Source organism: Oncorhynchus keta, chromosome 33, assembly GCF_023373465.1.
Source record: "Oncorhynchus keta strain PuntledgeMale-10-30-2019 chromosome 33, Oket_V2, whole genome shotgun sequence".
Classification (NCBI taxonomy): Eukaryota; Metazoa; Chordata; class Actinopteri; order Salmoniformes; family Salmonidae; genus Oncorhynchus; species Oncorhynchus keta.
Window position 1 is genome coordinate 8,685,304 of NC_068453.1, and position 27,033 is coordinate 8,712,336.

Genomic DNA, 27,033 nt, shown 5'->3' on the forward strand with positions numbered 1-27,033 from the left:
AGCTCGGAGCCCAAGCCTGGCATCAATGGTCATGATAAAGAAGAATCTGGTCCAGTAGGAGTGACCTTTTTGGAGAAAGTGGATCCTTTCATTTTGGTGGATCTATATGTAGTTTCAGGGTGGGTGGTAAAAGAGTTGGGTGAAGGTAACCTGGAGTGGACTTGTGATATGTTTGTGGTTCTTTGGTCGAGAGGGAGCGGGCGCTCCACGTTACGCAACTTGGGTCAAGATCTATTTCTTGCATTGTGCTTAAGAATAGGACATTGAAAGGAGTGATTTCTGGAGTAGCGTTAAGTGTGTTGGTAGAGCAAATTATGTTGAAGATTCCTGATGTTTGTGACACCCTCTGTGAAACCGAGAAGTCACTGTCAGTCCTTTTTATTTTCGAGCATTTTACCTGACAAAGTCATGTTAGAATATCTCAGTTATCCTGTTTAGAGCTTTTGTGCTGAATCTACTGCAGTGTTTCAGGTGCAGCGTTTATGGTCATGTCACAACAGTGTGTAGGAGGGAGATTTCAAGATGTAGGAAGTGTGCGGGAGGGCATGGGGCAGAGGATTGTGTAGTTTCGGTGGATAAAGTTGTGTGTGTCAACTGTAGGGGTGCCCATGTTGCTGGGGATCGGAAGTGTCCGGTGCGAGAGAATATGGAGTTGGTCCGCCTTTGCTGGTATAGCAGCCTTCAATCTTCTGGGAAGGCTTTCCACTACATGCTGGAACATTGCTGCGGGGACTTGCTTCCATTCAGCCACAAGATCACTAGTGAGGTTGGGCACTGATGTTGGGCGATTACGCCTGGCTCGCAGTCGGCGCTCCAATTCATCCCAAAGGTGTTCGATGGACTGGAGTTGGGGCTGTGTGCAGGCCAGTCAAGTTCTTCCACACCGGTCTCGACAAACCATTTCATGTCGGTATGGACTTCACTTTGTGCACGAGAGCATTGTCACGCTGAAACAGGAAAGGGCCGTCCCCAAAATGTTGCCACAATGTTGGAAGTACAGAATCGTCTAGATTGTGTGCTGTAGCGTTAAGATTTCTCTTCACTGGAACTAAGGGGCCTAGCCTGAACCATGAAAAACAGACCCAGACCATTATCACATTACACCATTCCTCTACACTACTCTATAGGCTGGTTCCCTAGCCTCACACTAACCCTAGCAGATACATTTACATTTACTGCTGTTGTGCCCTTGAGCAAGGCACTTAACCACCCCACAATTGCTTTCCATTCAGGGGTGCTGCACTGCAGATAACCCTTTGCCACTCAACATGTGTTCGTGTATCTGGGGGTGTTGGGAAAGGCAGAAAACAAAATGACCATTCTATCCAATGGACAACAAAGTTGGATTGTAATCTATTCTGGTTTCCCAGACTCACATTAACAATACTCCTGGATTATTAAACCTAGTCCAGAGGGCCGTATGTCTCAAGCGTCTCAGAATAGAAGGGCTGATTTAGGATCAGTTTTGCCTTTTACACCATAATGAGTAAAATTACATGGACCGAGGGAACCTGATCCCATATCAGCACTCCTACCCTGAGATGCTTGATACATACGGATCCTGGACTCAGAAACACACATCAGGCTCTGCTGCTTGACTTCTTTCCAAGATCAACTGGGTCATATTCATTAAGGAACAACATAGCAGTGTTGAGTGTTTCTTATTAGACAAGTTCAGGTAGCCCCTCCCTGTTTGATGATTATTAATCTTGACAAATTGAAAATGTTAATAAAGTATTTTTAAATGGTATTGGCTTGCTGATTCCCTCTGATTGAAGAGGTATGGTAATGTGGTAATGAATAGCTTCTAGCAGTGGAACCTTGCAGATAGAAATGGCATGAATAGAGCAACATTTTGCCATACGGAAGGAGAGAGAAACATTTGAAGTTAAAAGCATAATTACCTATTAGTAATTTAATAGGATCTCTGTGGTTAAAATCTTGACAATAGATCAGGCATATAATGATGTATTCCAGTTTATCTTTGATTACATCAACAAGATCAGGCACACCGGCAGAGAAATAGTTTGATGAATTTATCGGGAACTGAACCTCTAGCGAACAGTAGAGGAGCAGCAGCACAGATTTTAAAGGCAGGACAGACATACAGCCATCCATGAGATGAACTCTCTAGGTGTAGTTTGAAGGAAGTTGCTAACTAGCGTCCATTGCATTGACACAAGTTAGCAATCGCTCGTGAAACTACTTTGTACTTCCTTCAAACTTCACACAGAGACGTACAAATGGTATCCATGAGTTCATCGGACTCTGAGTAAGTAGAAAGAAGGATTGCAAAAATCACACACTATCCCTTTAAAATGTCAAGCTTAACTGCCAAAATCACTTTAAAAAGGTCATTTCTGATTGAGCCGCGAACGCGGAACATTTCCATTAAAGGCTGCATAGCCGACAAAGGGCGATGGGATTTAATCCTGGTCTCAGTCCGTGTCTGTGAGACCACATACAACACTCATAATAATAAAACTAAACACCAGCATAGATGGAGGGTACAAAGTCATTTTATAAATTCATTCACTATCCTAGAGGACTGGTCCTGAAGGATCTCATAGGAAGTTCACCTGGTATGGAGTAGGAAACTGTTGGTTCTTGTTTTGAAATTATACAATAACATTGGCCTGGTACCAAATGTTACTTAGTGCAGTAGGACTAGGGCAGGTGTTTTCAAAGTCTGAGACAGTGGGCCTCCATTTAGAGAACATCAAGACAACCGCGCCCCAAAAGCTGGGACACCTCTTTTTAAAAACGTATTTATTTATTCATTATTAGAGAACTGAATACAGTTTGATTTGGATTTCCTTACATGAAACTCTGGGGGAAAGCGTGCCTCACACTTTGAAAACCTCTGTACTAGGGATGACAGAGGATGTTTGTAGGGAGAATTGATTCCTGATCAGTATGGTCGTTGAGTCTCCTGTACGATGTGCGTATCTCTCACTGCTCGTTCCTCCACTCTGGTTCGATCTGCTGCTGAACCTCACTCTCCTCCGTCTCCACTGGATGTGTGTGAGAGAAACAGTTAACTTCCAAAATTAAACATTTATTTTCTATTTTGAAGTGTAGGTGCGTTTGTCTGTGTGTGTTACCGTGGGGATCAGCCTGTAAGCAGAGGGCAGCTAGGCGTTCCACCACCTCCTCCTCTCCCTCAGCCTGGGAGGAGTCAAACCCTGTCTTCCCCCCCGCCTGGGAACAGAACTGGAGGAACCTGGAGGGGGAGAGAAGGGGGAGTGAGAGGGGTTAGGGTTCCTTAGGTGATCACATCACCCCGCTCCTCCGCTCTCTCCACTGGCTTCCAGTTGAAGCTCGCATCCGCTACAAGACCATGGTGCTTGCCTACGGAGCTGTGAGGGGAATGGCACCTCAGTACCTCCAGGCTCTGATCAGGCCCTACACCCAAACAATGGCACTGCGTTCATCCACCTCTGGCCTGCTCGCCTCCCTACCACTGAGGAAGTACAGTTCCCGCTCAGCCCAGTCAAAACTGTTCGCTGCTCTGGCTCCCCAATGGTTCCCTCACGACGCCAGGACAGCGGAGTCAATCAACCTTCCGGAGACACCTGAAACCCCACCTCTTTAAGGAATACCTAGGATAGGATAAAGTAATCCTTCTCACCCCCCCCCCTTAAAAGATTTAGATGCACTATTGTAAAGTGGCTGTTCCACTGGATGTCATAAGGTGAATGCACCAATTTGTAAGTCGCTCTGGATAAGAGCGTCTGCTAAATGACTTAAATGTAATGTAAATGTAATTAATTCGTACAGTTTAAGAATGCGAACTGTCAGAATAATAGTAGAGAATTTCCTGTCTTCGGTCAGTTAGGTTCACCACTTTATTTTAAGAATGTGAAATGTCAAAATAATAGTAGAGAGAATGATTTATTTCAGCTTTTATTTCTTTCATCACATTCCCAGTGGGTCAGAAGTTTACATACAATCAATTAGTATTTGGGAGCATTGCCTTTAAATTGCTTAACTTGGGTCAAACGTTTCAGGTAGCCTTCCACAAGCTTCACAATAAGTTGGGTGAATTCTGGCCCATTCCTCCTGACAGAGCTGGTGTAACGGAGTCAGGTTTGTAGGCCTTCTTGCTCGCACACACTTTTTCAGTTCTGCCCAGAAATGTTCTATAGGATTGAGGTCAGGTCTTTATGATGGCCACTCCAATACGTTGACTTTGTTGTCCTTAAGCCATTTTGCCACAACTTTGGAAGTATGCTTGAGGTCATTGTCCATTTGGAAGACCCATTTGTGACCAAGCTTTAACTTCCTGACTGATGTCTTGAGATGTTGCTTCAAAATATCCACATAATTTCCCCTCCTCATGATGCCATCTATTTTGTGAAGTGCACCAATCCCTCCTGCAGCAAAGCACCCCCACAACATGATGCTGCCACCCCTACAACATGATGCTGCCACCCCTGTGATTCATGGTTGGGATGGTGTTCTTCGGCTTGCAAGCCTCCCCCTTTTTCCTCCAAACATAACGATGGTCATTATGTCCAAACAGTTCTATTTTTGTTTCATCAGACCAGAGGACACTTCTCCAAAAAGTACAATATTTGTCCCCATGTACAGTTGCAAACTGTAGTCTGGCTTTTTTTATGGCGGTTTTGGAGCAGTGTCTTCTTCCTTGCTGAGCGGCCTTTCAGGTTGTGTCGATATAGGACTTGTTTTACTGTGGATATAGATACTTTTGTACTGGTTTCCTCCAGCATCTTCACAAGGTCCTTTGCTGTTGTTCTGGAATTGATTTGCATTTTTCGCACCAAAGTACGTTCATCTCTAGGAGACAGAACGTGTCTCCTTCCTGAGCAGTATGACTGCTGCGTGGTCCCATGGTGGTCTGCAATTTTCTTTCTGAGGTCAAGGCTGATTTCTTTTGATTTCCCCATGATGTCAGGCAAAGAGACACTGTAGTCCTTGAAATACATCCACAGGTACACCTCCAATTGACTCAAATTATGTCAATTAGCCTATCAGAAGCATCTAAAGACGTGACATCATTTTCTAAGCTGTTTCAAAAGGCATAGTCAACTTAGTGTACGTAAACTTCTGAACCACTGGCATTGTGATACAGTGAATTAAATCGGTCTATAAACAATTGTTGGGAAAATTACTTGTGTCATGCACAAAGTAGATGTCCTAACCGACTTGTTAACAAACTATAGTTTTGGCAAGACATTTGTGGAGTGGTTGAATATTTATATTTGAGGTTCTTCAAAGTAGCCACCCTTTGCCTTGATAACTACTTTGCACACTCTTGGCAATTCTTATTTACAATGACGGCCTACTCCAGCTAAACCCGGACGACATTGGAACAATTGTGTGCCGCCCTATGGGACTCCCAATCACAACCGGATGTGATACAGTCTGAATTCGAACCAGGGACTGTAGTGACGCCTCTTGCACTGAGATGCAGTGCCTTAGAACACTGTGCCACATGAGCAACAGGACCTTCATTGCACATCAGTGTGTTTTATTCAATTATTTTTATTTAGAAGTTCACTTAAGAATATGGTCCTCCACTTCTTCCTCTGAAGAGCCTCCACTGGTACCTACCTTCCCCAGGTGGGGTTTCCTTTCAGCACTAAAGGTTAGGGTCGGTACCCACCTGCCCCAGGTGGGGTCTCCTCTCAGCATTAAGGGTTAGGACATACCTGCCCCAGGTTGGGTCTCCTCTCAACCCTAAGGGTTTATTTACAGTCAATCACGGATTACAAAAAGAAACCCAGCCCCGTCACGGACCAGGATGTCTTGCTCCCAGGCAGACTAAATAACTTTTTTGCCCGCTTTGAGGACAATACAGTGCCACTGACACGACCTGCAACCAAAACATGCGGCCTCTCCTTCACTGCAGCCGAGGTGAGTAAAACATTTAAACGTGTTAACCCTTGCAAGGCTGCAGGCCCAGACGGCATCCCCAGCCGCGCCCTCAGAGCATGCGCAGACCAGCTGGCTGGTGTGTTTACGGACATATTCAATCAATCCCTATCCCAGTCTACTGTTCCCACATGCTTCAAGAGGGCCACCATTGTTCCTGTTCCCAAAAAAGCTAAGGTAACTGAGCTAAACGACTACCGCCCCGTAGCACTCACTTCAGTCATCATGAAGTGCTTTGAGAGACTAGTCAAGGACCATATCACCTCCACCCTACCTGACACCCTAGACCCACTCCAATTTGCTTAACGCCCAAATAGGTCCACAGACGATGCAATCTCAACCACACTGCACACTACCCTAACCAATCTGGACAAGAGGAATACCTATGTGAGAATGCTGTTCATCGACTACAGCTCGGCATTTAACACCATAGTACCCTCCAAGCTCGTCATCAAGTTCGGGACCTTGGGTCTCGACCCCGCCCTGTGCAACTGGGTACTGGACTTCCTGACGGGCCGCCCCCAGGTGGTGAGGGTAGGCAACAACATCTCCACCCCGCTGATCCTCAACACTGGGGCCCCACAAGGGTGCGTTCTGAGCCCTCTCCTGTACTCTCTGTTCACCCACGACTGCGTGGCCACACACGCCTCCAACTCAATCATCAGGTTTGCGGACGACACAACAGTGGTAGGCTTGATTACCAACAACGACGAGACGGCCTACAGGGAGGAGGTGAGGGCCCTCGGAGTGTGGTGTCAGGAAAATAACCTCACACTCAACGTCAACAAAACTAAGGAGATGATTGTGGACTTCAGGAAACAGCAGAGGGAACACCCCCCTATCCACATCGATGGAACAGTAGTGGAGAGGGTAGTAAGTTTTAAGTTCCTCGGCATACACATCACAGACAAACTGAATTGGTCCACCCACACAGACAGCATTGTGAAGAAAGCGCAGCAGCGCCTCTTCAACCTCAGGAGGCTGAAGAAATTCACCAATTCACCAAAAGCACTCACAAACTTCTACAGATGCACAATCGAGAGCATTCTGGCGGGCTGTATCACCGCCTGGTACGGCAACTGCTCCGCCCACAACCGTAAGGCTCACCAGAGGGTAGTGAGGTCTGCACAACGCATCACCGGGGGCAAACTACCTGCCCTCCAGGACACCTACACCACCCGATGTCACAGGAAGGCCATAAAGATCATCAAGGACAACAACCACCCGAGCCACTGCCTGTTCACCCCGCTATCATCCAGAAGGCGAGGTCAGTACAGGTGCAACAAAGCTGGGACCGAGAGACTGAAAAACAGCTTCTATCTCAAGGCCATCAGACTGTTAAACAGCCACCACTAACATTGAGTGGCTGCTGCCAACACACTGACTCAACTCCAGCCACTTTAATAATGGGAATTGATGGGAAATGATGTAAAATATATCACTAGCCACTTTAAACAATGCTACCTAATATAATGTTGACATACCCTACATTATTCATCTCATATGTATACAAATACTCTACTCTATATCATCTACTGCATCTTTATGTAATACATGTATCACTAGCCACTTTAACTATGCCACTTTGTTTACATACTCATCTCATATGTATATACACTGTACTCGATACCATCTACTGTATCTTGCCTATGCCGCTCTGTACCATCACTCATTCATATATCTTTATGTACATATTCTTTATCCCCCTACACTTGTGTGTATAAGACAGTAGTTTTGGAATTGTTAGTTAGATTACTTGTTGGTTATTACTGCATTGTCGGAACTAGAAGCACAAGCATTTCGCTACACTCGCATTAACATCTGCTAACCATGTGTATGTGACAAATAAAATTTGATTTGATTTATTTAACCTTCATTTAACTAGGCAAGTCAGTTAAGAACATTCTTATTTTACAATGACGGCCTACCCCGGCCAAACCCTCCCCTAACCCGGATGACGCTGGGCCAATTGAGCACCGCCCTATGGGACTCCCGATCACGGCCGGTTGTGATACAGCCCGGGATCATGCCAGGGTCTGTAGTGACGCCTCTAGCACTGAGATGCAGTGCCTTAGACCCCTGCTCCACTCGGGTTAGGGTCAGTACGTACCTGCCCCAGGTGGGGTCTCCTCGCAGCACTAAGGGGTTTCCCACCACAATCAGCAGGGCTTTGGCTCTGGTCACCGCCACGTTGAACCTCTGGACACAGAGAGCAGGAGGTCAGCACTGTCACTGTGGTGTGTGTGTGTAGATCAAACTGTTTATGCACAAAATTAAAATCCTTCGTGAACGCTGTGTGTTCATATTCAGTCAATTTTAGGTCCTGCAGGCTGTCCCCAACACATAATGCCACAAAAGTGCATTCTAATAGTGTAAAAGGCCCTTAGTTGATACTAAAAGGTTGTGTTCTATACCAATTTGAAGCGAGAAAAGTTATTTGTTTGATAAGATTACAGATTTTCTCAGGGGATCCCATATAGGGTCCAAACCCCAAATTTAGGAACCACTGGTTCACAACACATGTTGTGTGTGTGCGTGCTGTGTGTGCAGTACAGTACACTGTGACACTGCCACATAACAGTGCACAAGTGATATTATGAAAAATCACCATGGAGAAATTATATGAAATAATTCTCAGCCCTGTTTAAATAATTCAATTTTGTATGAACGATAGATGTGGCCTAAAATGAGCACTACCGCTTTAAGAAGTGCGCCCGAAAATGTATTATACGCACAAAAGTATTGTGTGAAAGATATTTGTGGACTCAGCTCGTTCAGCCACACCTGTTGCTGACAGGTGTGTAAAATCGAGGCCACAGCCATGCAATCTCCATAGACAAACATTGGCAGTAGAATGGCCTTACTGAAGAGCTCCGTGACTTTCAATGTGGCACCTTCATAGGATGCCACCTTTCCAACAAGTCAGTTCGTCAAACCTCTGTCCTGCTAGAGCTGATTCTTGAAGAATCAGTTTCAAATGCCTCATGGGCTTAGTTCAATTGCGTACCCCATCAGAAACTAAAATATAAGCTTGTTTTACTCAAATACTTGTAAACAATGCAAATACAAAACAAACACTGTATAGCCTCAAAACACAGTTCAAACTATCATTTTGATAGAATGGCTGGTCAGTCCTTGCATCCATAGCTTTGTCTATGAATTTGAGCATGGTTAAATGTATCCAGGCCCATCCGGACTGCTTTTTTATTGGTCCAATTGACGATTCTTTATGGAATATTTGTGTTTGTGAAAACTATGCGTTGAATTGCATTACTTGTAGACTGATTAGTCATTTTTGCTGAAGCATATTTTTGTTGTCGAAAAGTGTTTGTTTGTGTTGGGTTTATTGAAATACATATTGCTCAATTGAAAAATCACCTACCCGTTGTTTTAATGCTGGAAGTACTCTTGAAATGGTATATTAAGTGTGTGTATGCATGTACCTTCTCATTTTTGACGAAACCAAGGCTGAAGTATTGGTCTGTCTGGACGTACTCTGCGCTGCTGCGGACCGTCGAGACCAGGATCACCCTCCTCTCCTGACCCTGGAACTCCTCCACTGACCCCACCTAACAGACACGCACACACCGTTTAGCTCCGTACACGGCCCCGCACACACATGCCTCACAAAACACATGGAAGGTGCGTCACAATAGCTCATTGTAAACAACATGTTCTTGACATGGCAGCACTACCGTAGCGAGCAGAAGAGAGTGTAGGGGAGATTGCTACCAAACTGTAAACCACTTTAGCTAGCTGTTAGCTAAACATCCTGGCTAACTGTGGGGTGAAACAATTGACTTATTTAGTTTTAATTAGCCACCGCTAACATCCGTAGCCCTTTACACTCACAACCCGTATATGGGTTGAAAACGTCAGACCTGGTCACTGATAAGTGCCTAACTTGGAACACAGTGGCTGTACAGTAACATGCAACACATTATGTCAGACCTCAGGGTCTCCGCTTTAAAGCGCTCTACGGGATTCAACTGACAGACGCTCTAAATGTGAGCACCAAGCACAACAACAAAATGCCCCAAAATCCCTAACGCAACGTTTATGTTGTCTGAGAAAGGGGGGAATGCTGTAATTCAAGAGTACATGATGTGTTCTGAAAGGTGAGACATTGAGGATGATAATGAACACCACTTTGATGTCAAACAAGCAAACCACACAGTCCAAATGTGCAATTCACCTTTCCATACTTATAAATCTCATGTCATCTACAGTATCAGCATTTAGGATCGCTCTGTTATTTATTCCGTTGTGAAGATAATTGGCAGCGGAACACGCGCCTGAATGCTCTCATGAATCCATTCTAAGCACAGAATTTTTTTTATATCCGTTTCCCTGAACTGCCTTGTGAAAGCCTAGCACTGTAAGTTGGTATTTTATAAATTAACTAGTCATGTTGGCAATAGAACAAGATTTCAAATGATGACCGCCTGACCCAGATTGCGACTTATAAAATGGACCGTTTTTGTATTGCGTAAACAACAGTATTTGTGTGATGAGGATTCAGGGTTGTGTCCCAAACAAACAAATACGTGTGCCGTCTTAAGTACCGCAACGGCACAGCTAGGAGAGCTCAAAAAATGAATGAATGAATCATAAAAGTGCATTGAAATGATTTAGTAACTGTCCACACTTGAGCGGTATAGCCACTTGACACCAGGGAAATGTCTAATTCAAACCCTTGTCATTAAAAAAAATAAAAATCTTATTACGTTACTGAATGTATCCAGATTATTATTTAAGCAGACGCTTTTATAAAAAAAATGTAAAGTGCAAGTGTTAGGGTAGGGGGAGGCGGGAGGAGTGCTGTGGGATTATTTAAGATACTCTTTGTAGAGGTAGGGTTTCAGATGTTTTCAGAAGATGGGCAGGGACTCTGTCCAAGCTTCAAGGAGAAACTGGTTCCACCATTGGGGTGACAGAACAGAGAAGAGCTTGGACTGGACTGAGCGGGAGCGGACCTCCTGTAGGGGTGGGAGGGCAAGAGACCAGAGGTGGCAGAACAGAGTACTCGGGTTGAGGTGTAGGTTTTGAGCATAGCCTGAAGGTAGGGAGGGGCAGTTCCTATTGCTGCTCTGTAGGTAACAATCATGGTCTAGTAGTGGATGCGAGCTTTGACTGGAAGCCAGTGGAGTGTGCGGAGGAGCTGGGTAAACTTGGGAAGGTTTGATGGCACAAGCGGGGAGCTCAGCCAAGACTGAGTTGCAGTAGTCCAGACAGGAGATGACTGGATTAGGACCTGCGTCACATCCTGTGTGAGGTGGGGTCATACTCTACGGATGTTGTGAAGCATTGAACCTGGAGGAGCGAGTCACTGCTGTGATGTTTGCAGAGAACGACAGGGAATAGTCCATGCCAAGTTTCTTTGCACTCTAGGAGGGGGACACTGGAGTTGTCAACCGTGATTTAGAGGTTGTGGAGTGGGGAGGCCTTTCCTCGGGAGGAAGAGCAACTCAGTCTTGTCGAGGTGGAGCTTGAGGTGTTGGGCAGACATTCAAGCTGAGATACTGTATCTGCCAGGCATGCAGAGATGCATGTTGCCACCTCGGTGTTAGAAGGGGGGGGGGGTATGAGTGTCATCTGCATAACAATGATAGGAGAGACCATGTGAGTATATGATGGAGCCAAGTGACTTGGTATATAGAGAGAAGAGGAGAGGGCCTAGAACTGAGCTCTGGGGGACACCAGTAGTGATAGTACGTGGTACAGACACAGATTCTCTCCACGTCACCTGGTAGGAGCGGCCTGCCAGGTAGGATGCAATCCAAGGGTGTGCAGAGACGCCCAGACCTGAGAGGGTGGAGAGGATAATCTGATGGTTCACGGTGTCTAAGGCAGCAGATCTAGAAGGATGAGAACCAAGGAGAGAGAGTCCGCTTTGGCAGTGCGGCGAGCCTCTGTGACAGAGGAGAGCAACCACGGTCGAGTGACCCGTCTTGAAGCCTGACTGGTTAGGGTCAAGAACATCGTTCTTATAGAGATAGCGAAAGAGTCAGACGGGATGCAGCCAATTGTTACGGGATGAGTTGATGAGGGAAGTGAGAAGGTCTCCAGAGATGGGGTCGACTGGGCAGGTTGTCGGGCTGCTGTACCTCACTAGACTGGGCAGATGTCGTAAAGCTTATTTTCAAAGTGGTTGACAAAGTGGTCCACAGAGGGGGGGGGTGGAGGATTAAGGAGGGAGGAGAAGGTGGAACCGAGTTTCCTATGGTTACAGGCAGAAGCTTGAAATTCAGTTTTAGAAAGTGGCTTTAGCCGCTGATACAGAGGAAGAGAAGGTATAGAGGGAGTGAAAGGATGATAGGTCCTCTGGAAGTTTAGTTTTCCTCCTGTTCTGTAAGCATGCAATCAGTCACTCAGCCATGGAGCAGGAGGAGAGGGTCGAGCCAGACAGGAGGAAAGGGGACTGTCATAGGAAGCGGAAAGAGGAGAGTAGGGTCGAAGAGGCAGAATCAGGAAACAGGAGGGAGATTTAACAAAAAGGAGAAGAGGAGAGAGCAGTGTGGGGGAGAGAGAGAGAGCGACAGCGCATGAGCATCTGGGCAGGGGCTGAGTGGGTAGGGTTGGCGGAGAGGGGGACAGAAAAGGAAACAAAGTAGTGATCAGAAACCTGGTGGGGGGGTGTGCATATACTTCTCATATTTATTCTGTTTGAACCATTTTAATGGTCAATATAGGCCTATTACCACAAATATAAAGAGTTAAAGATAACAGTGACAGAGATTCAGTAGTGAAGAGATTCAGTAGTGAAGAGAGAGAGAGAGAGAGAGAGAGATAGGATGAAGGGAAATTATTGATACAGGAGGGAAAGGGTCGAGAGAGAGAGAGAATTCCACAGAGTTTGTGTACATAAAAATGTATATTAAACCAAAAAAAACTATGATTGCAAAGGTAAACAAACCATACATCTTTTTGCACAAGGACCACATTTAACAATTTCCACAGAACATATTACAGATACACATTTACTTGAAAAACAGAATGACGGTTTGGCTGTTGGTGCCGTCATTCTTTTACCAAACTTAGCATCTGCACTGTTTTTCAAGTCAATGTGGATTGTTTAACTTTGCAATCATTGGTTTTTGTTTGGCATACATTTTAAAGTGAAAAAAATTCTCAGCATCACTCTTACTGTGGAATTGCCCAGAGAGAGAGACAGAGAAAGAAAGAGATTGATTTAGTAATGTCTCCGTACCTTCAGGTCTTTGATGCTGGTCGACTTGAAGTCTTTCTCCAGCGTCTTCAAGGCTTTACGGATCTTCTCCACCTTCACACAGAAACAAACATTCTATATGAGCTACGGCAGGGCTTTACAACTGCTGCCTCTGTAGCCATCAAATCCTTGTTACCTCAATTCCACTCAAAACACATTGGAGGAGAGGATCTGAGGTCCCTTCCTTGCACCGCCTCCTCCAATGCGTTTTGAAAGATGCAGCCCTGTGGCCCTGTATGGTAAAAGGTGCACTATGAAGAAATTACTCCGCCATTTCCTGGTTGCTAAAATTCTAATAGTGTGCATCATTTCAATTTATGTCACAAAACAAGCAGTCATTGAATAGAGCATCATTGTACCATCTAAACCGCTGTGAAATATATTTTCCATATCCAAAAATAGCTTTTGAAGCTGGTGTACAAAACTGGAAGTACGAGACACAAAAACAAAAACGTAAGAACAGGAAGCATAAAATTGCACACAAAGTACTGATCTACCGCTTCTTAAGACAGGGTTTCAATGAGAATGACAGATCTACAACTCACATTTCTACAACTCCTATTATAGCTTTATGAGTTATACTCTATATATTTTATCTTATAGTGTGTGCCAGGCCCTCTATAGGGTTAGGGTTGTATATATTATATATGGTAAGAGTTATATATACACACTGAACAAAAATATAAACGCAACATGTAAAGTCATGGTCCCATGTTTCATGAGCTGAAATAAAAGGATTGCGAAAATCTTCCATACGCACAAAAATAGTATTTCCGCAAATTTTGTGCACAACTTTGAGTCGTGTGGGGGAGCGGTTTGCTGATGTCAACATTGTGAACTGAGTACCCCATTGTAGGGTCATGGTACGGGCATTCATAAGCTACGGACAACGAACACAATTGGCAATTTGAATGCACAGAAATACCGAGACGAGATCCTGAGGCCCATTGTCGTGCCATTCATCTACCGCCATCACCTCGTGTTTCAGCATGATAATGCACGGCCCCATGTTGCAAGGATCTGTACACAATTCCCGGAAGCTGAAAATGTCCCAGTACTTCCATGGCAAGGCCTTCATACTCACCAGACAAGTCACCCATTGAGCATGTTTGGGATGCTCTGAATCGACGTGTATGACCGAGTATTCCAATTCCCGCCAATATCCAGCAACTTCGCACAGCCATTGAGGAGTGGGACAACATTCCACAATCAACAGCCTGATCACCTCTATCATCTCTATGCGAAGGAGATGTGTCACGCTGTATGAGGCAAATGGTGGTCACACCAGATACTGACTATTCTTCTGACCCACACCCCTAACTTATTTCTAAGACATCTGTGACCAACAGATGCACATATGTATTCAGTCATGTGAAATCCATAGATTAGGGCCTAAAGAATTCATTTCAATTGACGGATTTCCTTTTATGAACTGTAACTCAGTAAAATCTTTGAAATGGTTGCATGTTGTGTTTATATTTATGTTCAAGTATATTATATCCTATAGGGTGTAGTCCCACCTGTTTTCTATAGGGGGCGATGATACCAATGTCTTTGGGTGAGATTGTGGCGAGGCCCCTCTTGCCCTGCCCCTGCAGCAGCTTCTTGAGGTAATCCATCAGCACCTCGATCTCCGCCACGTTAAAGAAAGACGGACTGGTAGCCTCCCGCTCATCACGACCAGCTACACCATGGAACACCACCGGGAAATTCTGGGGGTAAACCAATGCTTAGCAGGATATTAAGATTAAATTAATTGAATCAAGTCTTTTTTTGGCCCACAAGATGTGCATTTCGTCCCAGAGGATGACACATGTAAGCATGAATTAAAAACACACATTTCCAAAGTGGTCCTCGATGGTGCTCCTTGTTGGTTTAAAACGGTGTTGGGATTTACGCTGAGACCTCAGAGAACGTGTGTTTGTCTGTGTACCTTCTGAGGCAGGTATTCCCAGTTGCAGTAGGAGTTCCGGATCATCTCGTTAGCAAACACCTGTAGCTCCTCCTCATAGAACAACTCGTTAGGCACCTTCAGGATAGAGGGATGAGACCTGGAGAGGGAGGGAGATATAATGAAAGGAAACACAGTTTCAATTAGGGATGCTAACGGTTAACAAAAATATATATTTTACTGGTCATGCTTATCGGCCTATAGGTTCATTAGCATACTTTTGTGTTACTAAATTGCCGTGTGTGTATTTTCGTTAATTCGCCATGCATGTTATTTCTCACGCACACAGCATACAAAATCTAAATAAGCTAATATATTGAGAAGTCACCTTGTCCTAGTAGAGATTTACACGGTTATCAAAACGTCACGCCAGGGTAAGCCTACACGAAACACAGCCCTGATTTGAAGTGTTTCTAAAATGAATGTTGGAAAAACGATTGGAACCATTTCCTTGTTTGACTGCTAGGTTTTATGGGTATTATGACTCATACTGTGGTACTCTATTGGTTTTCATATGAACTTTCTTTCATTGTCCAGAAACCAAAAGGCACAATCCTACACATATCAGCAACAAATCCTACTTGTTGCTATTAGATATGTTTCGAAAGGAGATTTTCATCTCTGTCACATATGGCACCGCTCGCATTAGGTGTGCTGTTTAGAACGGTCTTCCCCCCCCCAAATTCAATTTTGGCAAAATGTTTGAAAATGACGTTTTATTGCTATATTATTGCACGTTTCCATTAAGCTCTTTATGAAAAATGTCAGTTTCTTGTATGCATACATAGCATTTTCTGTTGGTCACGTCATTTTACTGTTTGGGAAATAAATGTAACCGTTTGTTGACCGGTTAATCAGGGTCGGTTAGCCGGCGGCAAAATGGACCAAAATTTGCATCCCTAGTTCCAACGCTTGTCCTTATCTCCCAAAGTGCTTGTGCTGGCCTCATTAAACCAGCCTGATCAGGAGAGCTTCCATACCTGTAGTTTCTCAGTAGTTTGGTGACGTAGCAGTTGTTAAACACTCCATTCTCCTCCTCCTTCTGATACAGAGACACATCCTTCATCAGCCTCTCCAACAGAGACACACCTAAGAGATAGATCGGGAGAGAGCGAGTCCTCGGAATCATAAGCGGCTTCTACAATCTGCTCTTCTATGTCAAAGGATTTTCAAGGAGTAGGGAGAGGAATAAGAGGACAAAGAATTTGGTGGAAGTAGAGGAAGAAGGAGTGAAAAGAAGAGGAACTGACCCATGCCGTATTTCAGAGCCAGAGGAGACCGGAGGATGGGTCCCAGCTGTTTAGGGTCTCCAGCTAGAACCACCTGACCCGTCTCTGGTTGGAGCAGCCCTACACACACAAACACACACACACACACACACACAAATTATTGGGCTTGTTTGACATTGCAGCCGACAGTGCAGGTGACTGCCTGATCTTCAAATCACCTTCCTTCGTAAATAGATAATAATGATTATTTGTAGATCAGTCACAATTTACCCATGATGCAATAAGGCAATAGGGGGTGGGGTATTTGGCCTATATGCCACGGCTAAGGGCTTATCTTAAGCACAACACAACGCCAAGTGCCTGGACACAGCCATTAGCCGTGCTATATTGGCCATATATCACATACCCCTGAGGTGCCTTATTGCTATTATAAACTGGTTACCAACTTAATTACAGCAGTAAAAATAAATGGTTATGTAATACCTGTGTTATACGGTCTGATATACCACGGCTTTCAGCCAATCAGCATTAAGCCCCCTCCCCCCTCATCCATCCCTCTCTCACCAGCCAGTGATATGATGGTCTCCGTTTCAACGGCGTGTCCCGCCTCGTCAACAAACACGTGACTGAAATGACCTGGAGGAACACCACCTGTCACCAACCTGGAGAACACATACGAGACAGACAGAGAGGACAAAAGTTAGCTTAGCATTAGTGTCTCGCTATGGGGATTCATAGTATTAGCATCTCTCTGTGGCAGTGGCCACCTAACGGTCATTGACAATTGACTGGCATCTTCAAGGCACTCCTCGTCGATCAACACACCTTTCTGTAGAAAAGTCAACTATAAAGGCGTGCTGTCCTATTTTTCCTTTTTTAATTCATCTTGCGCTTCTGGCAGTAGGTGCACTTGATTCAGAAGCCATGCGTGTCGGGGAGGTAAAGTGTTCTCATGTAAACCATTTCATTTGCCTGAAGGGACAAATTCCCCCTACCGGGTGGACCTGGAACTATGGCTAAATCAAGTGCGTCTACTGTGCTGGCCAGTCGGATAGCTCAAATCACTGTACCTAGTACAACTTCCACGACCACACAGCAAAATCTGGTACGAGCCTACGTGAGATTTGATAATACAGCAGAGCTTCAGTGAGTTACTGTTTAAGTTTTTAATTCAGCAACTGTTTTCATTCAACAGTTACAAAACAGTAAATGCGCTTGTCCCTACTTCCCCTCGTGCTGCAGCTGCAATTCATTATTAGCTAAGCTGTAGCGATAGGCCTGCATTTGTATAATTAGCAGCTCGTTGTGTCTATTTCAATATCAAGGAATATTTCACTTTTCCTGGTCATAGGAACATGAATTTGTACGAGGCAGAAACATTTGCGGTGCCATCAGGTGGAAGACTGTGTCCCCCCCCCTTTCTCTGGTCAGTCTCACCGGAGGAAAGGAGAGAGCAGGGACAGTGAGAGGCAGACAGTCTGCTGCTCTCTCCTTTCCTCTGCTGAAACTGACCATCAGATGCAGGTACCATCAGTCCAGTAAAATAAAAAAGCGAATTATTTCTATTTATACTCAGCTGTGCCTCGCAAGTGATACAACAACTGATCTATTTTGTCATCAAAGCTCGAGTTTTAAAATATAATATGGTCTGAGAAGAACAATATTGGCAGGCCAAGCATATAGCCAATATGCTGTGATAATGTATTAGGCTCATTCCTACAGAACTGTTTTTATTAGGTTAAATGTTGCATATGTTTACATTTAAGTCATGTTTAAAAATCAAATCTGAACAGCAGATCTGGGCTTGCTTTCTGACTGCGTAAGTGATCTTGACTCAGAAAAGGTTGGTTACCACTGGTCTATGGGGAACTCAGGTGTTAGCGGCTAGTGAATATCCTTACTGTCCTGCATGGAGCAGAGTGTTGATTATGATCTTGCGTTACCCTAGTGTAGCATTTTCCTATGGGGATTTCCAGTGTTAGCGACTAGCGGCTATCCTTACCGTCCGGCAGTGATTAGGGTGGTGACCACCATGCTGTACTTCATCAGTTCCTCTTTACAGGGAAACACAAAGCAATCCTGACCCAGGTTACAGCAGTCCTGAAGAGAAACAAACACACGAGAGAGGTGTTACATACACACAAAATACAAACCTCACACTGATGTACACACTCACTCACACACACCCGTATATCATTGGGCACATCTTCGGGGTTACGGGATGCGGCGTACATCCGGAACAGTTTCCTGTGTTCCAGGTGTTCTAGAAGCTTCAGAGCCAGCAGGTCTGCCGCGCTATTGGACGGAGCGCACGCCAGGATGTGGGCGTGACTCTGTGTCTTCAGCACCTGTTTGATGGCTTCAACCACTGTTACAGTCTTACCTGGGGGAACAAACACACACAGCGTTAGTAAGTAAGTCAGAACTGCTCATAAGGCATGAGACCATCTCCTGTTTCTGTAGCGCGAGGCAGCTTGATGTACAACAGGGGTGTCAAAGTCAAATGGACGGAGGGCCAAATAAAAAATTTAGCTACAAGCCGAGGGCCGGACTGTTCGAATGTTCATTGAAAAATTTTTAAATGACGCATATAGTCTAGTGAACCTAATTGAACCTACTGAAAACCTAACAAATATATTCCAATATGATCAGATAAATAAAGCAATATTTTCTTATGGCTCTGTCAGTAATCTTTAATTTTCAACAGACACAAAAGACAAATTTCCTTTATATAAAAATCCCCATAACATGAACATTAAATGAAAGAAACCGGTATTCAAGGCACCATCAGTAGCCTATATTTTCTATTTTAGCAAAAGTGGGCTAAATTTACTTCAAAGAAAAAAACAATAATAGCAATTTTCTATCATCCACTCAACTGAAATATTTTAAAAATATAATTGGATTGAAATACAATAAAATAAAGTGCAAAAATCTATTAATCAAAAACAACACTTTGTTTAAGGAGAAGTAACATGCAGTGAAAACAAATATTAAACTTTAACTTTTAAACTTGAACTGAGTAAAAACTCTAAATATGTGATTGCACAGTAATGTTCACTTGTTTGAGGTTGAGGGTGATACTTGGTGGTGTCCCATCTTTTCCACAAGTTCATCAATGTTCGGGGTAAGGCTCTGAGCTGAGGAAATCCTCAGAATTGAGTGGAGGTGTTCAGCAGTAAGTCGACTTCTGTGTGATGTTTTGTTCAAGTTCATCAAAGAAAACAGTTGTTCACACAGGTATGTGCTGCCAAACATAGACAACGTTTGAGCAGCCTGGATGCGCAGCTGGGGCATTGTGTCGGGAGGAAACGGGCGAACTCCGCAGCACCCACTGCCGCATATTTTGCCCTCAGTGCATCATTGCATTGGAGGTCAATCAACTCCATTTGGAGGTTTGGTGGTGAGCTTTCCACGTCAACAGCAAATGGGTTACCGAGCAGTTCCAACCTGCTTTTTGTGCTTCAAAGTCAGCAAATCGGCGTCGAAAGTCAGCGGCAAACATACCTATTTTATCAGCCAACTGTGCGCTCGGGAACGCACTGGTAGAGAGCTTCTCTTTCATGGTCTGGCAGCTGGGAAAGTGGCTCAAATTTTCTTTCCGCATCTCGTCTCCCACAGAGTCAGTTTGGTTTAAATGCCTTCACTGTACTGTACATATCAGAGATGACACGATCCCGACCCTGCAGCTGCAAGTTCATTGCATTCAGATGACTCGTAATGTCACACAGAAAAGCCATTTCACACAGAAACATTTCGTCTCGGAGTTGTGTTGTGTCTTTCCCTTTGCTGTCCAAGAACAGACAAATCTCCTCACGAAGCTCGAAACATCTTTGAAGCACCTTTCCCTGGCTTATCGCACCTCTGTGTGATAAGGCAAATCACCATGCTCCGTTTCTAACTCCGTCAGAAATGCCTTGAACTGGCGGTGATTCAAACCTTTGGCTCTGGCGTGATGATGCTCATTACATGCTCCATTTTCAAGGCTTTACCGTTAACGCTTCCTGGTGTATGATACAATGATAAGCTGTCAGCTCACCTGTCGCGTTTTCCTCTTGCATCTTTTCCCGTATCTTCGCCACCAGTCCGCTCCTGTGTCCACACATCGCAGGTGCTCCGTCGGTTGTCAAACCCACGAGTTTTTCCCAAGGCAGCTCCATCTCATTTACACATCTTGACACCTCTTCATACAAATCATGCCCCGTAGTTGTGCCATGCATAGGACGTAAAGCCAAAAACTCCTCTGTCACGCTTAGGCTGGAGTCCACTCCGCGGATGAAAATTGACAACTGGGCAATGTCAGAAATGTCGGTGCTCTCATCCACAGCCAAGGAATATGCAATGAAATCTTTTCCCTTTTTCACAAGCTGCTCTTTTAGATTGATGGACAACTGGTCTACTCTCTCGGCAATGGTGTTTCTGCTCAGACTCACATTTAAAAAGAGTTGCCTTTTTTCTGGGCAAACTTCGTCACAAACTTTAATCATGCAGTTTTTGATGAAATCCCCCTCCGTAAATGGCCGGGCTGATTTAGCGATCTCTTCTGCCAAAATAAAACTGGCCTTGACAGCAGCCTGGCCTTGTGATTTGGCTTTTGAACAGAGCCTGTCGAGATTTGAGGCCTCGTTTTAATTCCTCTGCCTTTTGTAGCCTTTGTTCCATGTCCATATTCTTGTTTTTGTCCGCGTTTCGTTTCATAATGTCGTCTCAGATTATACTCTTTCAGTACCGCCACACTTTCTCCACACAGAAGACACACAGGTTTTCCAGCTACCTCCGTGAACAAATACTCCGACTCCCACCTTGTTTGAAACCCCGGTTCTCAGTGTCCACCTTCCGTTTGCCATTTTTGATGGGTATCTGAAAGTTAATTTTACTGTGATGCTGACAACTGCTGTGCCAATAAATATTGAAATGAAGCAGCCTACTGCTCGGTGCGTCACCGTTGCATTGTGGGAAATGTAGTATTGGTGCGTGTAAAAGAAATAATAAATCAAGATCATCCCAGGGGCCGTAAAAAACCTTCTCGCGGGCCGGATGTGGCCCGCGGGCCTTGACTCTGACATATGTGATGTACAATTACACCCCCGGGACAGGAAGCAAGCCACTGCAATAGTCTAGCTATCTCCTTAATCTGTCCTTAATGCTGAGTGCCAAGCAGAGACGCATCGGGTCCCATTTTTACACTCTTTGGTATGACTCGGCCGGGGATCAAACACCCAACCTTTCAAACTTAGGGCAGACACTAACCACAAGGCAAAAATAAAATATACTGAACAAAAATATAAAATGCAACATTGGTTCATTGAAGGAAATCAGTCAATTGAAATACATTCCTTAGGTCCTAATCTATGGATTTCACATGACTGGGCAGGGGCATGCGTGGGTCTGAGAGCCATGGGTGGGCATAGGCCCACCAACTGGGGAACCAGGCCCAGCCAATCAGAATGAGTTTTTCCCCACAAAAGGGCTTTATTACAGAGAAATACTCCTCAACACCTCCCTGCCCCCTCCTCAGATGATCTTGCAGGTGAAGAAGCTGGATGTGGAGGCCCTGGGTTGGCGTGGTTACACGTGATCTGCGGTTGTGAGGCCAGTTGGACGTAGTGCCAAATTTTCTTAAAATGACTTGTGGCTTATGGTAAAGAAATTAACATTCAATTATCTGGCAACAGCTCTGGTGAACATTCCTGGAGTCAGCATGCCAATTGTATACTCCCTCAAAACATGAGACATCTGTGGCTTTGTACTGTGTGACAAAACTGCATATTTTAAAGTGGCCTTTTATTGTCCTCAGCACAAGGTGCACCTGTATAATGATCACGTTGTTCAATCAGCTTCTTGATATGCTACACCTGTCAGGTGGACAGATTATCTTGGCAAAGGAGAAATGCTCACTAACAGGGATGTAAACTAATTTATGCACAAAATCTGAGAGAAATACGCTTTTTGTGCATATGGAACATTTTTAGGATCTTTTATTTCAGCTCATGAAACATGGGACAAACTATGTGTTACGTTTAGATTTTTGTTCAGTATAAAAGATGGTGATGCTGAGGAGGGCGCACGTTTTGCCGGTTCCTGCTCGACTTAGCTTTTTTTTTTTTTTATGACTATTTTTGCATGAATTATTACTTTACCCCAACCAAAAGGCCTGGATGAATGGCGATATCTGTACAATGCTGAGAGCCTGTACTGCAGCATTGAAAGATAGTAGAATAAACCCTGATTAGATGGCATGCGACGCGCACAAGGCAAGCAGGTACGAGCTCTGCAAAGCCATTGATGATGCAAAAAGACAATACAGACTTAAACTTGAATTGAGTTCCGACAACGCAGACTCACGTCGCATGTGGCAAGGACTACAGACTACAAAGAAAAAGGCTGACGCGAGGAAAACTATTAGACAGTGAATCCTCACAAAGCAGCCGGCCCAGATGGCATCTCTGGTCGTATCCCCAGAGTGTGTGCTGACCAGCTGGAGGGCGGCCACAGAACATGCCATTTCCATCGCTATTCACATGGCCGTAACACATCTATCTGGACCAGAGGAACATCTTTGTGAGAATGCTGTTCACTGAATACAGTTCAGCATTCAACACTATTGTTCCCCCAAGCTTGATACCAAGCTCAGAGCCCTGGGTCTGGACACCAATTTCTGCAACTGGATCCTGGACTTCCTGACGGACAGAACACAGGCCGTGAGGATTGGCAAGAACACCTCCTCCACACTGACTCTGAACCCAGGGGCCCTGCCCATGGGTGTGCCCTCAGTCCTCTACTGTACTCCCTGCTCACCCACGACTGAGTGGCTTTGCACGACACCATCTCTATCGTCAAGTTTGCTGACGACACCACGGTTGTAGGCCTGATATCCAAAAACAACGACGAGTCAGCCTATAGGAGGTGGTAAGTGAACTGCCATGGTGATGTCATGACAACAACCTCTCCCTCTATGTCAGCAAAACAAAGGAATTGATTGTTGACTTCCAGGAAGCAGAGGGAACATTCCCCGATCCACATCAATTGGACTGCAGTAGAGAGAGTCACATGTTTTAAGTTCAGAGGTCTTGTCATGGACAACACCACCACTCTTGTCAAGAGGGCGCCAACAGCGTCTCTAATTCCTAAGGAGGCAGACCGGTTGCATCATGGCCTGGTACAAGAATTGCTCCATCCCACAAGGCCCTCCGGCGGGTGGTGAAGACGGCCCAGTACATCACTGGGACCGTGCTCCCACCCATCCAGGACATCTATGCAACACGGTGCTTGAGGAAGGCACACAGCATCATCGACCCCACACACACACCCAGCCACCAGCTGCTCTCTTCCTTTACCGTCAGCAGCCATCAGACTGCTGAACACTTGAACTGGACTGACCACCTGTTTAGATTCTCCACACCTTAGCACACATGCACACACATATATACATTCATTATACACACACACACACACACACACCACAACCAGACTCTTATTATACTGCTCTATGTATATACTTGCCCACCATCCTCCCCTTCCCCAATATACATGTAAATATTGGACAATAAATCGTGCCTTCCTGTGTTATCCTAAGGCTAAAATGTATTATTCTATTCTACAGACTTTATGTTCATATTATTATATTTTATTATTTCTCATTCTTTTGCATTTTCTAGAAGGAACCTGCAAGTAATCATTTAGTTGTACGATGTATATACAGTACCATGTGTATCTTGAACATACGACTAATACAACTTCAACGGAGTTGGTTAACACACACACACACACACACACACACACACACACACACACACACACACACACACACACACACACACACACACACACACACACACACACACACACACACACACACACACACTTCGGAAAGTATTCAGACCCCTTGACTTTCACATTTTGTTACGTTACAGCCTTACTCTAAAACTGATTAAATAGTTTTTTCCTCATCAATCTACACACAGTTTACAATTAGCTCATTCACTCCTCTCCCCTGTAACTATTCCCCAGGTCGTTGCTGTAAATGAGAACGTGTTCTCAGTCAACTTACCTGGTAAAATAACGGATAAATAAAACATTTTAAAAAACACAATACCCCATAATGGCAAGGCAAAAACAGGTTTTTCTAAATTGCTAATTTATTAAAAAAAAAAAAAAAAATGAAAAAATGAAATATCAGAACACTTTTTGACTCAGAAGTATTCAGAACCTTTACTAAGTTTTCTTCTCATTCTTCTCTGCAGAGCCTCTCAATCTCAGTCAGGTTGGATGAGGAGCATTGCGGTACAGGTATTGTCAGCTCTCTCCAGAGATGTTCGATCATGCTCAAGTCTGGGCTCTGGCCGAGCCACTCAAGGATATTCAGAGACAAGTCCCGAAGCCACTCATGCATTGTATTGGCTGTGTGCTTAGGGTTGTTGGTCCTTTTTGGAAGGTGAACCTTCACCCCAGTCTAATATCCTGAGCGCTCTGGAGCAGGTTTTCGTCAAGGATCTCTCTGTACTTTGCCTCGATCCTGACTAGTCTCCAAGTCCCTGCCTCTGAAAAAAATCCCCACAGCATGATGCTGCCACCACCATGCTTCACCGTAGGGATGGTGCCAGGTTTCATCCAGATGTGACATTAGGCATTCAGGCCAAAGAGTTCAATCTTGGTTTCATCAGACAAGAGAATCTTGTTTCTCATGGTCAGAGTATTTAGGTGCCTTTTGGCAAACTCCAAGTGGGCTGTCATGTGCCTTTTACTGAGGAGTGGCTTCCGTCTGGTCACTCTACCATAAAGGCCTGAATGGTGGAGTGCTGCAGAGATGGTTGTCTTTCTGAAAGGTTCTCCCATCTCCACACAGGAACTCTAGAGCTCTGTTAGCATCACCTCCCTGGCCAAAGCCCTTCTCCTCGGTTGCTCAGTTTGGCCAGGTCTAGGAGACTTGGTGGTTCCAAACTTCTTCCATTTAAGAATGATGGAGGCCACTGTGTTCTTGGGGAATTTTTTTGGTACCCTTCCCCAGTTCTGTGCCTCAACATAATCCTATCTCGGAGCTCTACGGACAATTCCTTCAACCTCATACCTTATATAGACAGGTGTGTGCCTTTCCAAATCATGTCCAATCAATTCAATTTACCACAGATGGACTCAAACCAAGTTGTAGAAACATCTCAAGGATGATCAATGGAAACAGTATACACCTGAGCTAAATCATAGCAAAGGGTCTGAATACTCATGTAAATAAGGTATTTTTGTTTTTTATAAATCTGCAAAAAATTCTAAAAACCTGTTTTCTCTTTGTCATTATGGGGTATTGTGTGTAGATTGCTGAGGACGTATTTAATCCATTTTAGTATAAGGCTGTAACATCAAATGTAGAAAAAGTCAGGGGGTCTGAATACTTTCTGAAGGCACTGTATATTAACTTAGCACACATACACATGTGTTTTACCTGTCCCAGGTGGCCCAAACACCAGGTAAGGAGCCGGTCGGGAGGATCCAGCTACAATGTTCTGGACTGCTGTGTACTGTTCTGGGTTCTGCTCTAAAGCCCTGTCATACAACCTAGGGAGAGGGGGAAGGGGGGGGACATAGAGAGGGGGGGGTTATGCATTGGTCAAAGGTCAAAAATGAAGTGTGGGTCGGGAAGATGGGTGGTGTGAGCTCACAAGAGAGGTTGTTTTTTGGGTGGTTGGATAGTTGGGTCTCCAGAAGGGAACAATACGTTCCCCAGGTTGTGTCTGTCAGCCAGCTCTGTTGCTCTCTGCTGAAGCCTAGTGGTGAGACGGGTCACCGTGAACTCCACATCAAACTTCAGACCATCTACGAAGGAGGACAAAAACCTGGAGGGAGGTGGGGGGATAGAGAGAGAGAGGCTACATTACGATTCTCGACCCTTCTCCCCCGAAGTGTACTTGCCAGGCTATTCAGACTCCTTAATCCGTTCAAACACAACGCCACACCCACGGACGTTTGTTTTAGACCCCTCCCTGAACATAAACACATTTGGGCTGTCTGATTGGTTCCAGAAACCGATGGGTTGGGCCAGTGCCAGAACACATGTGGGTGAAGCTGCGTTTTCCTAGTATGTAATTGGCTTTGATACTGTGATTGGTTAGAGACAATCCAATCGCTGATGACTTTGTTTTCACCACAATGGACATCACAAAACAACTTCCAATGGATGGCAGATTCAGACTCAATTCTGTAACAAACATTTGAGCAATTCCTTTTAGTGTGAGAGGTCAGAGTAGCAGTGTACACTTGTCCACTCCACCTCATGGGTTTCAAAGAAGTTAACTGGTATAAGGAATAAGGTTGAAACTCCCTCCAGCCATGCTTTCACTAATCCAATGCTTGAGGGGGAGTGTACGAGTGCACACTTTTGAAGACAGAGTCGAGAATCGGAATGTAACCAGAGAACTATGGTAACCATGAAGAGAGCGAGCCATTGACTTATAAGATCCCTTCAGGCAGCAGCCTCCTCCAATCATGTCCTTACCTGCTGCCGAATCCCAGTTTGACGGAGTCCAGCTCCACGCGGTGGACGTAACCACGGTATTTGACCACGCCCCCCTTATTAGAGTCACCTGGCCTCGTCACCAGGATGGCGTCTCCCCGCAGGACAGACGGACGGCTCTCGGACACACCTGGTACCTGCAAGAGCACACAACATACTGGGCTGGAGATAAACCCTGCACCATCTAGTAGAGGATGAACTACGTTCCTAGTGTTTGTGTGTG

At 44.8% G+C, this 27,033-nt stretch overlaps 1 protein-coding gene across 1 annotated transcript in view; it reads right to left on the reverse strand.

The window, feature by feature from the left end:
- Positions 1–1,959: 1,959 nt before the first annotated feature.
- Positions 1,960–27,033, reverse strand: part of LOC118366169 (putative helicase mov-10-B.1) — a 39,655-nt gene continuing 14,581 nt past the window's right edge. Inside the window, exons 9-23 of the mRNA XM_052491806.1 lie at positions 26,793–26,947; positions 25,960–26,133; positions 25,743–25,855; positions 18,493–18,689; positions 18,309–18,406; positions 16,871–16,968; positions 16,328–16,426; positions 16,058–16,166; positions 15,060–15,177; positions 14,647–14,838; positions 13,109–13,180; positions 9,342–9,467; positions 8,009–8,097; positions 3,105–3,223; positions 1,960–3,014 (exon numbers count right to left, since the gene is read on the reverse strand). Of these exons, the coding sequence (XP_052347766.1) occupies positions 2,953–3,014; positions 3,105–3,223; positions 8,009–8,097; positions 9,342–9,467; positions 13,109–13,180; positions 14,647–14,838; positions 15,060–15,177; positions 16,058–16,166; positions 16,328–16,426; positions 16,871–16,968; positions 18,309–18,406; positions 18,493–18,689; positions 25,743–25,855; positions 25,960–26,133; positions 26,793–26,947 (1,821 nt within the window). The 3' untranslated portion in view covers positions 1,960–2,952. The remainder of the gene's footprint in view (positions 3,015–3,104; positions 3,224–8,008; positions 8,098–9,341; positions 9,468–13,108; positions 13,181–14,646; positions 14,839–15,059; positions 15,178–16,057; positions 16,167–16,327; positions 16,427–16,870; positions 16,969–18,308; positions 18,407–18,492; positions 18,690–25,742; positions 25,856–25,959; positions 26,134–26,792; positions 26,948–27,033) is intronic.